Source organism: Pagrus major, chromosome 23 (genome assembly GCF_040436345.1).
Source record: "Pagrus major chromosome 23, Pma_NU_1.0".
In the NCBI taxonomy this organism is placed as follows: Eukaryota; Metazoa; Chordata; class Actinopteri; order Spariformes; family Sparidae; genus Pagrus; species Pagrus major.
In genome coordinates, this window is record NC_133237.1 from 20677907 (window position 1) to 20691894 (window position 13988).

The window sequence follows — 13988 nt, forward strand, 5'->3', positions numbered from 1 at the left end:
GTATTGAAAAAAAGCCTGTGCGTCCGGGAACAGTTGCATAAGCACAGTACCAATAACCTGAGGCTACAGTCAATACGTCCTGCTACACACTATTCAGAGCAACTAGCTTTACTCAGTAAGTGGTCGTCTGTTTACATGTTAAGAAACTTGTAAAAGCACGTGTGGTGCTGATTTCACAACTCATGACCACTTTAAGAGCAAAGAGTAAAAAACTGGACGTCCAACGGTCAATTGCTTTTGCTGCAATCATTTGACATAAATTTGTCCCTGTTTTTTTATTCAAGCAGGGAAAAAATGAAAAAGCACTCGTAACATCATGTCTGGAATCTTGGTAGTATTTCCTGAAAATGTGAATGAAACTAAACACCAGGAAGCAGTGGTGTTGGTACAGAAATATACAGCTGAGGTCATGACAATGCATACCGAGACATGATGCACACATGGATAAATAGAGCTCATACATTTCAAAGATATGATATGAGACATGAAGCAAACAGGCAAAGATGACAAACTATGCGATAAATTAAGCAGCATCTGTTTGAAGCAGAGTCATAGTGACAGTCCAGTGTTGAAGAGTGACTTACATTTAAATGTTGATTTCATGTAGCAACAAACTCCATGCAAATATTGACTTCCTTCTTAATGATCTAAATTGATTATTGAATGCACTATAAGTATTCTCTAAACTAATTTTCAGAAAATACAATATTTTAATGACTATTAACAGAATTTATTAATATGGCTTTGAATAATGCAAAATGTACCATCAACCCCCCCAAAATGTCTTTGTTTCCAATGAATTTTACATTCTTTTATAATCCCATCCTCAAATGCAGAAACTTGTCTTAAGCAATTAGAAAATCAACAATCATAAACTAACCGTGACGCAGCAAAATGACTGATGCAAATTCAGCATGAAAGTGGCAGCTTCACGTTAATGTATCGAGTCTAATTTGTTGAATAACTTCTATATTGACGTTGTATCACATGATCTTTGCATCAATAACACTGTCAGTGCCAAGTGCTGTGTCGAAGGAGTCAACCTTCTTTGTAAAAGGCAATTTCTCATTGAGAAGAATGCATTGATCGTTATTTTTTATACATTTCTTTGATATTTAAGATCTTTTTTGATCATCAATGAAGTATAGCAAGGCTTGTATCTTCACTATACGTAGCTGTAGATCATTGAGTTTTCTGTTAACCCGAGTGCAGTCTGACATTTATAGCCCAGGGTTAACAAATTGCAGAATGCCCTGTCTGACCTAGTTTGCTTAATCAATATCAGCTTTTAAATCTGATTAGATCTCTTTGGACTTTACTTTACTGTACTCCAGGCTGGTAAACACATTACATTTCCGTGTTTTCACATTTGTGTAATTTCCCAGCTTCCTCAACTAAGAAGTCAATAAATGGGTGTTTCCTGAAATGTCAGATGAAGTATAAAAGAGGGAGGCTTGGAAGAGGACGACTCCATAGAAGCAGAGATTTTCTAAGCGGCAAGGATGAAGAAGACTGCAGTTCTGTTTCTAGCGTTCAGCTGCTGTCTATGTAATGCACAAGTTACTGAAAACAATGACAAAGTCGATCAGTGCTCAGGATCAACTAGCTCATTTGATACCTGCTCCCTCAATTGCATGTCCCAAAGCCTGGGAGCTTTGGGAAAGAAAGTCGCAGACATGGCAGAAAAAGTAACACACCTGGAGGCTAAGTTGCAAAAGGCTGAAAACGATGTCCTGGAGCTGCGGAGCCTGATTGGAGGTAACATGGAGCAAATGTTTATAATTCTAGTATTTATTCTTAACTCTGATGTGTTTATAGTAATTTCTGCTTCTCAGGCACACCTCAGGTGGCCTTTTCTGCAGCTCTCCGGGATTCTGGCAGTGGAAATATTGGACCATTCACCACTGCTACCCCACTGAAGTATAAGAGGGTCTTCTCCAACACTGGCAATAGCTACAATCCTTCAACAGGTAGTGTTTGCTCGAGATAGAAAGAGGTAGAGGTGGAAAGATATAGGGAACTCTTGAATTGTAACCAGTCTCTTTATTTTGACAGGCATTTTCACAGCAGTGGTCAAGGGAATGTACTTCTTTCGATTCTCCATGTTCAACAACCTTGATCCAGTTTCTAACTCTGTTGTGAGCCTCATGAAAAATAGCGTGAGGCTGACATCTGTCTGGGACACCTCAGGGTCTGATGCAAACGACATGGGCAGTAACGCTGTGGTCATCGCCCTCGAGGTGGGAGACAATGTGTATGTGGAGCTCATGACAAACAGGGTACTCTATGATGATGGTATGAACTACAACACCTTCAGTGGTTTTCTGCTCTTCACTACATAATTCGAACAATGAGACTTCAGGGCTGGGAATACCTCACTTTATCATGCTGTGAAGTGGTAGTTTTGAACATGGAACATGACAAAGTGATGTGCTGCGTACACACAAACTGCAAATTAGGAAATGTAAATGCAATTTGTTTGAGACTTTCATCAATATAATGTTTTGAATTCATATTTTCTACAAGTATACTAACAGTTTGGTTATTTGCACTGAATGTCCGATCGAAACATACAAATTGTATACACAATAGAAAATAAAATATAAGAGAACAAAACTCTGGAGCCTGTGAGGTTTTGTGTTTCCATTATCATTTTGCATGCATACACAGACTCTACCCTTGAACAATAATTTGGCTGTGTAGAAGGTCAGTGGGTCCTCTGGGCCATCTTTGGCCAGGCTTGTCAGCTCTCTAGGGTAATTAGCCTAAATGAAACACCTGTAATAAGAAAAGAAAAACCGTAATTAAGACTGCAGTTGAAGTTAACTGTGGATGGTTGTGTCCTGATGTGAACCCATGGCGTCGTCTATGTGACAACACTTTGTGACATGGACAGTTTCAAGTTACAGGGGTTTTGCATTGAAAACTGCACTGGTGTTACTGGCAATGTGCTACTCTTAGGCCGACTTTTTGAATGTTTCCATTAGTTATTATCATAGTTTAAATGGCAATCATCCACAAGATACACCATGTATGACAGCCGGATTTCATACAAGAATATTGTGAGGTCAATACACTGTTTTCTGTTACACACAAAAAACTTTTGTTGAATTGCTTAATTGGTTTATTGAAAGCCTTGTTTAATGTCTTTCTTGGGTCAATTATTTAGGTTTACTGTTCATTTTCTTCAGAATTCTACCCAACAAAAGCTTGAAGAGTATCAAATTTCAGGCCTGTTTGCTTTTTATATCTCAATTTGTTAGTATTACCAACTGATAGCTTTTGAAGGGGATCTTTACATTATTAACACACGAGCCAAAGTAAGAAATAGATTCATGATTTAAGCTGTAACAACATGTTGTTGAAGACAATGAATAACCACATCTCAGTCCCAAGAAGAAATATCAACCTTTATCTATGTTTGAAGCTCTGTAACATTTATCTGTTTATATATTTTGTACAATAATACATTTGTTAAACTATATTTCCAGCCAAAGTACAGAATGTACACTTCGGTCCCTTCTGTATTAAAATAAGAATGTACAATACATCTTTTCAAGGCACTCAAGAACATTATGTTTAAACATTTTATATTTGCATACATGGATATCATGAGTCTACTTTTGCACAGTGAGTTTGGCTGAGGAGGAAGCCTCCCCATGGTCATTGGTGGCTCTACAGGTGTAAATGTTGTTGTCATCTGGGCCAACTTTGGCTAGGACCAGGGTACAACGGCCATCTTCCTCGTACTCTATCTGCACTGAGGGCGACTCCACCACAGGCTCTTCCCCACACAGCCACACCACCTCAGGGTCAGGATATCCTGCCAAGATAGATGGAGAGGTGAGGACAGACAAATGTTAAGTCTTGAGGGGAAAGTTCAAGTCAAGTCTGATGTCCTCATTTGTGACTTTATTCTGTCTTAAGTCAATGCTGTGCGACATGATGTCAAAAAGAGTAACAGAAGTAAAGCTTGAGCTTTTGATTGAAGGCCTCAAGATAAGAAGCTGTGTGTACCTGTGAGGTGACATGACAGACGGGCACTGGATCCCCGAGTTACAGTCTGGTCCGCCAGGATCTGGGTGAACTGGGGTGGCCCCTGCATCTTGCGCTCCAGAGACTGCAGGGCATGCTCTGCCTCCGGGCTCAGGGGTGAGTCTGGGACAAAGAGGGTGAGGAAGGAGGAAGTAGGTGAAAGAGGAGGGAAACCCCAGGACAGCAAGTTTAAACCAGGAAACTAATTTGGAACTGATAAGATAATAAAATAATGTGAGCGTCATACCCTCTCCAGGGCTGGTAGGAGATCCAGTGCTGTCACTTTTAGACAGCAGCGCCATCCTCTTCAAGGCCAACAAGGCCTTACCTGCTTTCTATGTAACCCAAAAAATTCAGAGTCTTTAGCAGAAAACAAAAACAGCACCTCAAACTCAAAGAAAATGTACTGTGCTGTGGTGTCACCTTCCACTTCTGCCTGGCTAGAAACCTTTTCATCTTCTCCTTGGAAAGATTCTTGGTGGTGGTGAGATCCCCAGAGTCAAATGCTGCCATCCAAGGGTGGGCAAGTGCCTCTTCACAGGACATCCTCCGCCTGGAAAACACACGTTATGAGTGGAGACAGAATCAGGAGGCTGTGCTTTAGCTGTATGTTTATGAAAATCACCTGCTGTCCTTGCTGAGCAAGGAGCTGATGAAATTTTTGGCCTCATCTGTAATCTCATCAAAGCTCTCCTCATCAAACTCCCACTGTGCTGCTGTAACCAAAGCCAGGGTCTCTGTATCGCTGTTACCCTGGAATGGAGACTCACCACTCAGCCTGAGGAGAAAGACAGACAGCGGTGTCATTATATTGACAGTTTCAACCTACATCCAGTAGGTGGCGTTAGAAGTCAGCAAAACATTAAAACAGCAGGCAGTAGCTCCATCACCATTAAAACAGTTCATTTGTCTGGTAAGTTCTGTTAAGTTTCTCAAAGTGGTTATCAGGAGCTGCAGTTGTTTGAGAGCCTTTGAGGGAAAGTGGATTAGTTCAGTTTGATGTACAACTTCTCAGTTACTGTATTGGCAAATCCTCTCTCACTGATCACCAATGGAAAAAATACAGTGGATGTGCTGGACACAAGACACTGTTTAAAGGAATAGCTCTATGCTTTGGGAAACACTCTTTCTTACTGAGAGAAGTTTGATACCACTCTCACATATGTACATTAATATACCATCAGCAGCTGGTCAGGTTAGCTCAGCACAAAGGCTGGAAACAGGAGGCAAGCACCTCTCAATCTAAAGGAAACAAAATCCACCTACCTACACCTCTAAAGCTCCCTAATTAACAAACGTCACTAATAAACACGTCATTTAGTTTGTTTGGAACTGTAGTGTAAAACCACATTAAGGTTAAGGTTTTATGGGGGTCGTGTCGCGGTCTGGGAAGCAGTAACTTCCTTGAGTGCCAGGCATCCAGCTGAGACTCTAGGAAGAGCTTTAGAGGTGCTGACAGTTTGATTTTGTTAGCTTTGGACAGAGCCAGGCTAGCTTTTTCCTGCATTTTCCAGTCTTTGAACTAAGCTAAGCTAACTGGCTCCAGCTTCATATTTCATGCACAGACAAAAAGTGGTATTTTTATCTAACCCTTCGAAAAGACAGTGAGAAAGTATGTTTCCCAAAATGTCAAACTATAAATGTAGAAAGTGCCATACTCACAATATGTAACAGATGACCCCAATGCTCCACATGTCAGTGGCCAAACACACAGGCTCATAGCTGATCACTTCAGGTGCCACAAACTCTGGAGTCCCATGCATCACCTTCAGAGGTGTGTTGCCATCTGTTAAACATAACATGCACAGTTTGGTTTTGAAACATTTAATAGGAATGACAAGGAAATTGTTAAGAGTTTCATTTCACATACCAAGCCTGCTGGCCAATCCAAAATCAATGATCTTAACGGAGGTGCCAGTGGTGTCAACACACACAATGTTTTCAGGTTTAAGGTCCAGATGGATGATGTTCTGCTGATGCATGTAGCCGATCCCCTCCAAGATCTGCTGCATGTAGCGCACACTGGCAGGTTCTGTGTGCTCAAAGTTGTCGTCAACGATACGTTCAAACAGTTCCCCGCCTGCGATACTACAGAAAGACAAACCACAGTGACAGTTAAGAGTATTTCTTTGTATATCCCTTATTCAACCAGTTTGGGCTTTCAGGATGATACTCACAACTCCATGACCATGACCATCTCTGGCTTGTGATCGTATGCTGCGATGCACTGAACCAGTTTGGGGTGGTGGAGGTAGTTCATCAACTCTATCTCTTTACGGGCAGCCTCCCTCTCCTTGGCACGTCGGCCTTTGTAAAACTTCCCAGCGCACACACGTCCTGTTTCTTTGTGGGTTAACTTGTACACCAGGCCGAACTTTCCCCTAATGAAGAGAGTCATTTTAATCTCTGGGCCTTAAGAAAGAAATGCTGTGTCAATCGCTAAGACTAATACAATTAAAAAAAACTCTAACCCTGGATTATCCCAATTATCTGATCCAGAACTGCAGCAACTTGCATTTATGTCCATCTTGATAGGTTTTACTTGGCTACCACTGCAGTGTTTATGGACAGTACAAATTGTCCCACTTCTTGTAATTGTGTTTATCTTATCTTATCTTATCTTATCTTATCTTATCTTATGTTATCTCTGGTAGTGAGTCCATCACAAAAAGAGACAACCCAGCACACAATCTTTCATCTAAGATCTGTGCAACCACTGGTGTACATCTGCTGGTTACTAGAGTAGAACTGTGTCTCTCCCCGCATGTGATTTTATCTTCTCTCTGTTGCACTTGAGAGGACTTCGCCTTCTCTCAATCCCACACTTGGTATAACACAGCAATAATTTCCACTGAAATGTCGAGCTTTCTTTTTCATCTGAAGTACTTTCTGACGTTACTTACGGAAAGTTGCTTGGAAAATAGGGTTTGTTTCTGACAGATACTCACATTCCCAGTTTCTCCTGCATATTGAAGTGATCTGTGACTTTGTGGGAAGAATCAATAGTGACACTGGTAAAGGCTTGTGGGGCCTCCTCCTCTTGTGGTTTGTTTAAATCTACACAGAAAGGAACGATTGCTTTAATTTAAGACTCATTATATTTGCCTCCTTTTTCCAATGTGGTGCTCACATCGCTCACCTTTCTGCTCCATCCTAAACACTGCTGACACTGGTCCTGGCTCACTTGCTCCCACCTCGTTGTAGGCTCTAACTCTGAAACAATATTCCTGTTGAGGCAGCAGTCCAGAGCTCACTCTGTAGGAGGTGCTCTTACACTGGGCAGTGAGCTCGCTCCAGTCCCCGGACTCAACACGTCCTTGGTTCTTTACCTCGACCACATAACCCTGGACGGCACTGCCTCCGTCGTAGCAGGGGCCTGACCAGGACAGCACAAGGCTGGTGGCAGAGATGGGGGAGATCACAGGACAGGAGGCAGGAGGCTGGGGCCTCTCTGGTGGGATGAGGATGAATAAAGCGCTCAAGTAACCGCAAACATTTCACATAGTCCTGATGCTGCAGAGTGTGTGTTTTCTTACCTATGACAGAAAGGGTGAGCGTGTGTTGTGCAGAGTTCTTGCGATCCCTCACTACAACAGTGTAGCGACCTGTATGCTGTGGTTTAGCCTCTGCTATAACCAGTGTGCTGCTGAGATGTGTGTTTTCTGCCCAAATCTCTGGACCATCCACTATCTGCAGATACACAGTGTGTAAGAAGGGGCTAGTCAGTTGCCAGAATAAAATGTTGGCATTGTATGTTTCTGCAAACCATCGATATGTTGGATATGTGCATTTCATACATATCACATCAACGTTTCTAAAACACGTCATGTAATGTTCAGATTACTTGTATATGAGCTGACTTCTAGGAGGAAGAGGGGAGGTTGGTGGCGTGACAGCTCGATGAGATGGCTGGCAAGTGAGAGACCACTATTCGCGACGGTGTTTCAACATTTGTAAGCGAGAAACCACTGTATATTTTTAACAAGAGATTTTCCACCAACAAAACCGGATATTTTTTGGTGTGACCGCTTGAGAGAGCGCTGTTGAGATGGTGTTTTGATATTTGTAAATGTGAAACCACTGGATATTTTAAATGAGATGTCCAGACAGTTTTTTGTGCCTAAACCTAATCAGCACAGCGTTTTCACAACATAAAGTTTCAACATATCTGTTGTTTGCAGAAACATATTGCCAACATTTATTCTGAGGTTAAAGAAATACTATGACAAGGTGGACACAAATAATGATTGAAGTGGACATTTTGTCAACCAGCCTTAAAATTACAACACCTGTTCTTTGTTTCTGATCCAACACGACACCACAGGAGGACTGCCGGCAAAAGAACACGTCACCCGTGCAGTTTGTCCCACCTCCACCTTGACGTGCCGTGGAGGTTTTTCAAAGCATAACGCTGGACCTGCAAAGACAAAACAAAGTGAGAGTTTTGACTAAGAACCTGCCTGCTCATTGTTAATCAGAAGGCCTCACTGGAAGGAAACTATCCAGTGTGGCGTGAGAGATAAAGACAAGAAGGAGAGAGAACATGTCTGGTAGGGTGATGAGATTAGGTGATATGTGGTTAGTGTTGTACAGAATGTGAGTGTATTACTTCCCCCCATGAGACCCTTATTATTATAGCACACTGCAGTGTCTCAAGTGGAAACAATATGCAAAACACAGATGACCTACCCCACACAAGTACAACCACTCCTTGTGTAATCAAGTGTTAAACAATGTTGAGTGAACCTGTTCTTAAAGACAACTGCATCCCTGTTCCACAATATGTTTCACACTATTTGCTAAGACAAATATCCTTAAAGGATGCAAACACAACTCACATTTATCAACACTTCATCCTATGGGTACACAACGGTACCTTGTATTTACATTAGACTAGAAAATTCCATATATGAGCTGGAGTTAATATCATTGCTTGAACTGTCGGTATTCAAATACTGTGGCATCAGGATGGTTAATTTGACTATTGACAATCTGATAAAATGATGTTTAAATGGTTTTCACTAACAGGGAGTCTGATGCTACTTTATTGCCTCTCCCTCTCCAGCCACCACTTATATCAGATTCATAAAACCATAAACAACACAACCATAAAAAGCAGTACTGCATGTCCTATGCAATGTCATAACAGACGTTCAAACCTGAGCTTTTAATGTTTCTATTGTTGCAGCCTCAGGTAAATGGGAGCACAATAGCTGAGAGCCAGACAACATTATAACAAGAACAAAGGTTAAAAAAGAAAGGCTAGCTCCGGGGCAAACCACAACAGCATCAAAAGCAGCTCACACACAAAAAACAGACTCTAACCGATAAGTTAAAATAACAGGAGCAAATCAGATGATACAGCACTGAACCATCAGAAAATGAGAAGTGAATAAATAATGGAAAGACAGGTGCATTGCCTGTTCATTTGGCAGAAACAGCAAGAAAGGAGAGGGAAAAAAAGATCTTTATGTGTTTCTCACCTGTTCCTGAGTTGGCTCTCTTCTTTGGGATGACTTCTGCAGAGACAGATAAAGCGCAGGTAGGTTTTAGTAGGCGAGGACAGAGGTGTGGCTCTGCTCTTCTGTTCTATGGCTATCAGTTAACAGACTGAACTGTGCACTGTCCACTTCCCTACATGGCGTTCACTTGGGACTGAGAACCTTAAGTGGGTGTATCGAAAAGCCACTTTGTTGTGGAAGTGTAGCATAATTCCTGACTGCTATGCATGTTGCCTGACAACCAATCACACAAGGATAGGAAGTGATGCGTTTCCTGTTCATTTAAAAATATAACATGGACATCCGGAAGAGGTTATAACAATGGTAAAGAGGCCAAGATATGTTCTGTAAGGAAGGAAGGTGCAATGTGTATATGTTGAGCAATAAATTGATCAAATGTTTCGTATTTATGTGTTAAAATAATGATTTTTGGATCACCTCTTGGCGATGAGACGGGGCTAAGCATATCAGAGCCTGTGGGGGAAGTACAAGTAGAGCCTCTGAACTTCTGTAGCTCATCTTTGGGAGGCTGTGGTGACCTTCCATTCTCTGTAAGGCTCTTGGATGCAGAAGTGGGTATACTTGAGACACGATTCTGCAGACTGTAGATAGTTTCAAAGTCTGGATTGGTTTTCAGAAAGAGGAAAGGGAGGGGAAAAAACCCACAGAACATCAGAAATGAAACTGGCCAATATGAACAGAGTAAATAAATATTCCATTAGGAAAATCCCTGCATCACAACTTGCAAGGAATGGAGTTTTATTAGCAGCAAAAGGTGTTGTAGACTAATTAAAAAAAGGACTACGGTCCATTATGGAAACATCTCAGGTAATGCTTTATATTATGGTCCTTGTAGTGAGTGTTCGTTAACAGGCCCTTATTAGTCCTTACAAGATGCTTATTAACATTATTATGTGTTAATAAGACTAAGTAATAATAATAACATCATAAACATGTTTATTGTTAAATAAGACATTTTAAGGAACTCACAAGAAACTTGTTAACAGTTTAAAGACTGCTGAACAATGTAAATAAAGCCCAATAGTATTTGTAAGAGCATTACAAACTCATTTAGTGAGTTTGAGTGATGATGTGATAATAACAGATAAGTTGGTAGACAACAAGAGTCTATAAACTGTAAAAATGCTTCTAATTTAACAAAAAACACGTCAGTAATGCTATAATTAACACTTATAAAGTCATATTAGAAAATAATAAAGCGTTAAACAGTCTCCAATGTGCCCCAGTCTGTCTCACCTCTGACGAACACAGCAGCGCAGCAGGATGTCTTCCCCGCGCTGTTTTCTGCCAGGCAGGTGTAAGCCCCGGCATCTTCTGGCAGGGACTCTCTCACCACAAAACTCACCTCCCTGCCATTGAAGGAAGGTTTCCCAAAACGAGCCACTTCACCTGCCCATAGGAGCAAACAAACAAGCTAGAAACACTCCATCGAATGCAATGTGCAACAAAGAACAATACAGAGAAAGCACGTGAGAAAGGAAGGGGCTGACAATGACGCCGGACACAGTAGAAAATATGCTGTTCACCTCTTGAACCCTGTTGTGGATCTGTCATTACAAATGCTTGGTGCATGGCCAGGCATTGTTTAAAGCAAGACTTTGTTCTGAAATATAATAAACATCCCAAAGTCTCCAAAAGTAATTATGTCAGGCTTAGTTCAGAGAAATGTGTAGAAAATTAGACAGAAGACATTATGCCTACAAGCTCGAAACCGAAAACAGTACATGTAAAATGTCAAAAAGTGCTGAATTTTTCTTCTAAATGCTCAGCAACATGGATTCAAGAGGTGAATTCATACAAACTGATAAAAAAAACTTGCTTTTTAAATAAACCAGGAGACACCATGTTATGCAAGGTTTGATTTTAGTGACTATATCAGGGCCTCAGTGTACTTTCTATCAACACTGGACCCCAAGCAAACATCGAGATGCAGCAGTGCACAGTGTCCCTGCTTACCATTGTGCAACCACGACACTTTGATTGGCTGACTTCCCGTGATAACCCCGCACAGTTTGATGTCACCCCCTTCGTCCACGCAGCAGTCCTCCAGAGGCTCTATGAAGACGGGTGGATCCAGGCGTTTACATGAGGGGAGGTTAAGAGACCCTGATATGGAGGAGAGGGGAGGAGTCAGATACAGAAAACAAGAGCAACACATGCAACTGCACATATTTTTTTCTTATTTTAGCCTATTACCCTTTAATTTCAGTCTTCACTATATAACTATAATGCCATTTTTGACCACAAATATTATAATATAATGTGTTTTGCATTCATTCACACGCTAAACTACTGTATTATCACTCTGAGGCGTTGTCTTCCTTGAAGTGAGTACCTCAGTTCTTGAAATAAGGCCTGCTATAAGTGCTGCAGAGAATGTTCCAGCCTCTTATTTACCATTACAGTTCACACCACATCTTTTCTCTTCTCCTTTCTTGTTCTTCCTTCCCTTTTTTAACTTCACAACACATCTGAGCGCTACCTTAAAATACATATTTCGTGTTTAACACACAGTATGTTACTTCTGCCAGTAGGGGTCTCTCAATGAAAACAAAACGAAAGACTAAAGTAGCATGGGATCATGGGACTTATTGTCTCCATGATTAAACAACCAAAACTGCCAATGAAAATCTATCTCATGTGAGTCAGGCAGAAGTGTTTATGGATGAGGTAATGAATTAAGATTTTATCCATGTTATCTTTAGTCATGCTCACTGACTTCCCTCCTCACTTTCTGCTTCTGTCCTGGAAGACAACCAAATGAAACTCAATTTTGTCACCCCGAACAGAATTACAGATTTCTCAGGGTTTGGATGTTGTTACGAAACATAGTACAAGTACAATTTGCCAAAATGACTCATCAAAGTCCCGACATTTTAACGCAGACATGTTGCAATCTTCACTGGAAGTCTTACATTCAATCCAGCAATAATTGAAACCAGAGCTGAGTCCTTGAAACATGGGGGCCGGTATTCCCAGAATGTATCAAAAGCACATCAGCTGCACAGGCTGACACTGACTGGTATCATCAGAACAATTTAAAAGTATTTCTATTACAGAGACCTGTCAGGTGTACAACAGCACTTTAACTAAATTGTGTGACAGTTGACCAAAACTGATTTCGTGCTTTCATACCATGTTAAGCTATATACTAGTTATGGTTTAACAAAACAGGTGTTTTACCATCAACCTTTAGCCGGTGTTTACAGTGCTGAATTACTGTAAAGCCTGATGTTTTGAGGACAGGCACTGACTGCTGTTCAATCAAGCCAACTACTTTGAGCTGCACCTCTGCACACAGACACTCTGAGAGGAGGATTTTCACGCATTGCTCACATCATGACTCTCTGACCTTTCTTTTTTACAAGTTTGCCGAGAACTTGAAGCTTTTATTAGCAGGTCGTTGATGTCGGTCATAACTCAGCTGAAGTGACGGCTCACAAGCTGCTCTAAAAACTGCACATGTGGTCAAGTTGACTTGCAAGAGAAAGGAAGTGTGCTTTCAAGCTTTGAGAAACCTGCGAAATTATGTGTTGACATGGAAGTGAAAGCTCCCCAACACCATAAACAAACACATACTTGGACGAGGACAAAAATAACACCGGATATTAACTTTTAAAGCTACAAACTTGGAGTGACTGACCTAAGTTTTTGGGGTTTTTTTTACACCCAGATTTGTTGTAGGCTGTTTTTGCAGTCCAACAAACCGTTATCAGGAGGCATCACCATGTCCTGACTTGCCTATAAAATACTGACATTTAAAGCCTGGTAAATGCTACCACTGGAGCTCTCTCCAACTCAAACACACACCCTTAAACTATTAATCTCTTCTCTCCTTCTCTCATGCAACCCTTACCTGAGTCAGTACATGTAGTGTCAATAGTTCCCAGCCCGTTCCCTGGTGCAGAAGATGCACGAGGCGACTTGATGTGCATCCTGAAGGTTGACACATAACGCTGTTTGCTGGCATCACCATTCATTTCTGTTGAAGAGCAGCCTGGTCTGTGAGAGCAACAAATAATTTACACAGTCATTTCCCAAGCTGATTATCACGCTTCCTCTCCTAGTCACTGCTGTGTGGCCCTCTGCAGCTTGATGTCTCTCTCGTCTGTAAAACAAACACACACTTCTGTCTCTCTCTCACACACACACTCACACTGCCTGCTAAGCCAGTGCGGCTCTGCCCTCAGTCCTCACACTTCGCTGCACATGTTCAAACCCTCTTTTCTCACCCTCCCCTGCATCTACACTAACTCCACCTACATCACAAATCTTTCTGTTTTGCTTTGGCCCTCACAAGCAGGTCAAGAATCTTCTTATCTCTCCAAAGTCAGTTTAAAGCCAGATCTCCCACCCACTTCTCAAACCCCTGTCCTCATTATCACGGCTAATAGACACACACTACACATAAAAACCCCCCACATAAACAAG

The 13988-nt window shown here is 41.4% G+C and overlaps 2 protein-coding genes across 2 annotated transcripts; one reads left to right on the plus strand and one right to left on the minus strand.

Moving 5' to 3' along the window:
• The first annotated feature begins 1475 nt into the window (after nt 1–1475).
• Nucleotides 1476–2616, plus strand: LOC141019680 (complement C1q-like protein 2). The gene is made up of 3 exons (XM_073494663.1): nt 1476–1758; nt 1836–1970; nt 2056–2616. The coding sequence occupies exons 1-3, from the start codon at nt 1503–1505 to the stop codon at nt 2340–2342; spliced, it is 678 nt and encodes a 225-aa protein (XP_073350764.1). The 5' UTR covers nt 1476–1502; the 3' UTR covers nt 2343–2616.
• Nucleotides 2617–3389: 773 nt separating this feature from the next.
• mylk5 (myosin, light chain kinase 5) lies at nt 3390–13988 on the minus strand. Its single transcript, XM_073494662.1, has 17 exons — nt 13414–13988; nt 11514–11663; nt 10794–10946; nt 9975–10157; nt 9519–9554; nt 8325–8452; nt 7572–7725; nt 7175–7486; nt 6984–7092; nt 6213–6416; nt 5906–6123; nt 5698–5821; nt 4661–4813; nt 4459–4588; nt 4283–4370; nt 4018–4158; nt 3390–3823 (listed from the first exon to the last, which is right to left on the minus strand). The coding sequence occupies exons 1-17, from the start codon at nt 13535–13537 to the stop codon at nt 3618–3620; spliced, it is 2613 nt and encodes an 870-aa protein (XP_073350763.1). The 5' UTR covers nt 13538–13988; the 3' UTR covers nt 3390–3617.

Coding starts and splice junctions, on each gene's coding strand:
- mylk5 (XM_073494662.1), bottom strand. CDS start 13,537: ATGAATGGTGATGCCAGCAAACAGCGTTATGTGTCAACCTTCAGGATG. Junction 5,822..5,905: donor TGGATTGGCCAGCAGGCTTG/GTATGTGAAATG, acceptor TATGTTTAACAG/ATGGCAACACACCTCTGAAG. Junction 4,371..4,458: donor TAGCCAGGCAGAAGTGGAAG/GTGACACCACAG, acceptor TGGGTTACATAG/AAAGCAGGTAAGGCCTTGTT.
- LOC141019680 (XM_073494663.1), top strand. CDS start 1,503: ATGAAGAAGACTGCAGTTCTGTTTCTAGCGTTCAGCTGCTGTCTATGT. Junction 1,759..1,835: donor GCTGCGGAGCCTGATTGGAG/GTAACATGGAGC, acceptor TCTGCTTCTCAG/GCACACCTCAGGTGGCCTTT. Junction 1,971..2,055: donor TAGCTACAATCCTTCAACAG/GTAGTGTTTGCT, acceptor TTATTTTGACAG/GCATTTTCACAGCAGTGGTC.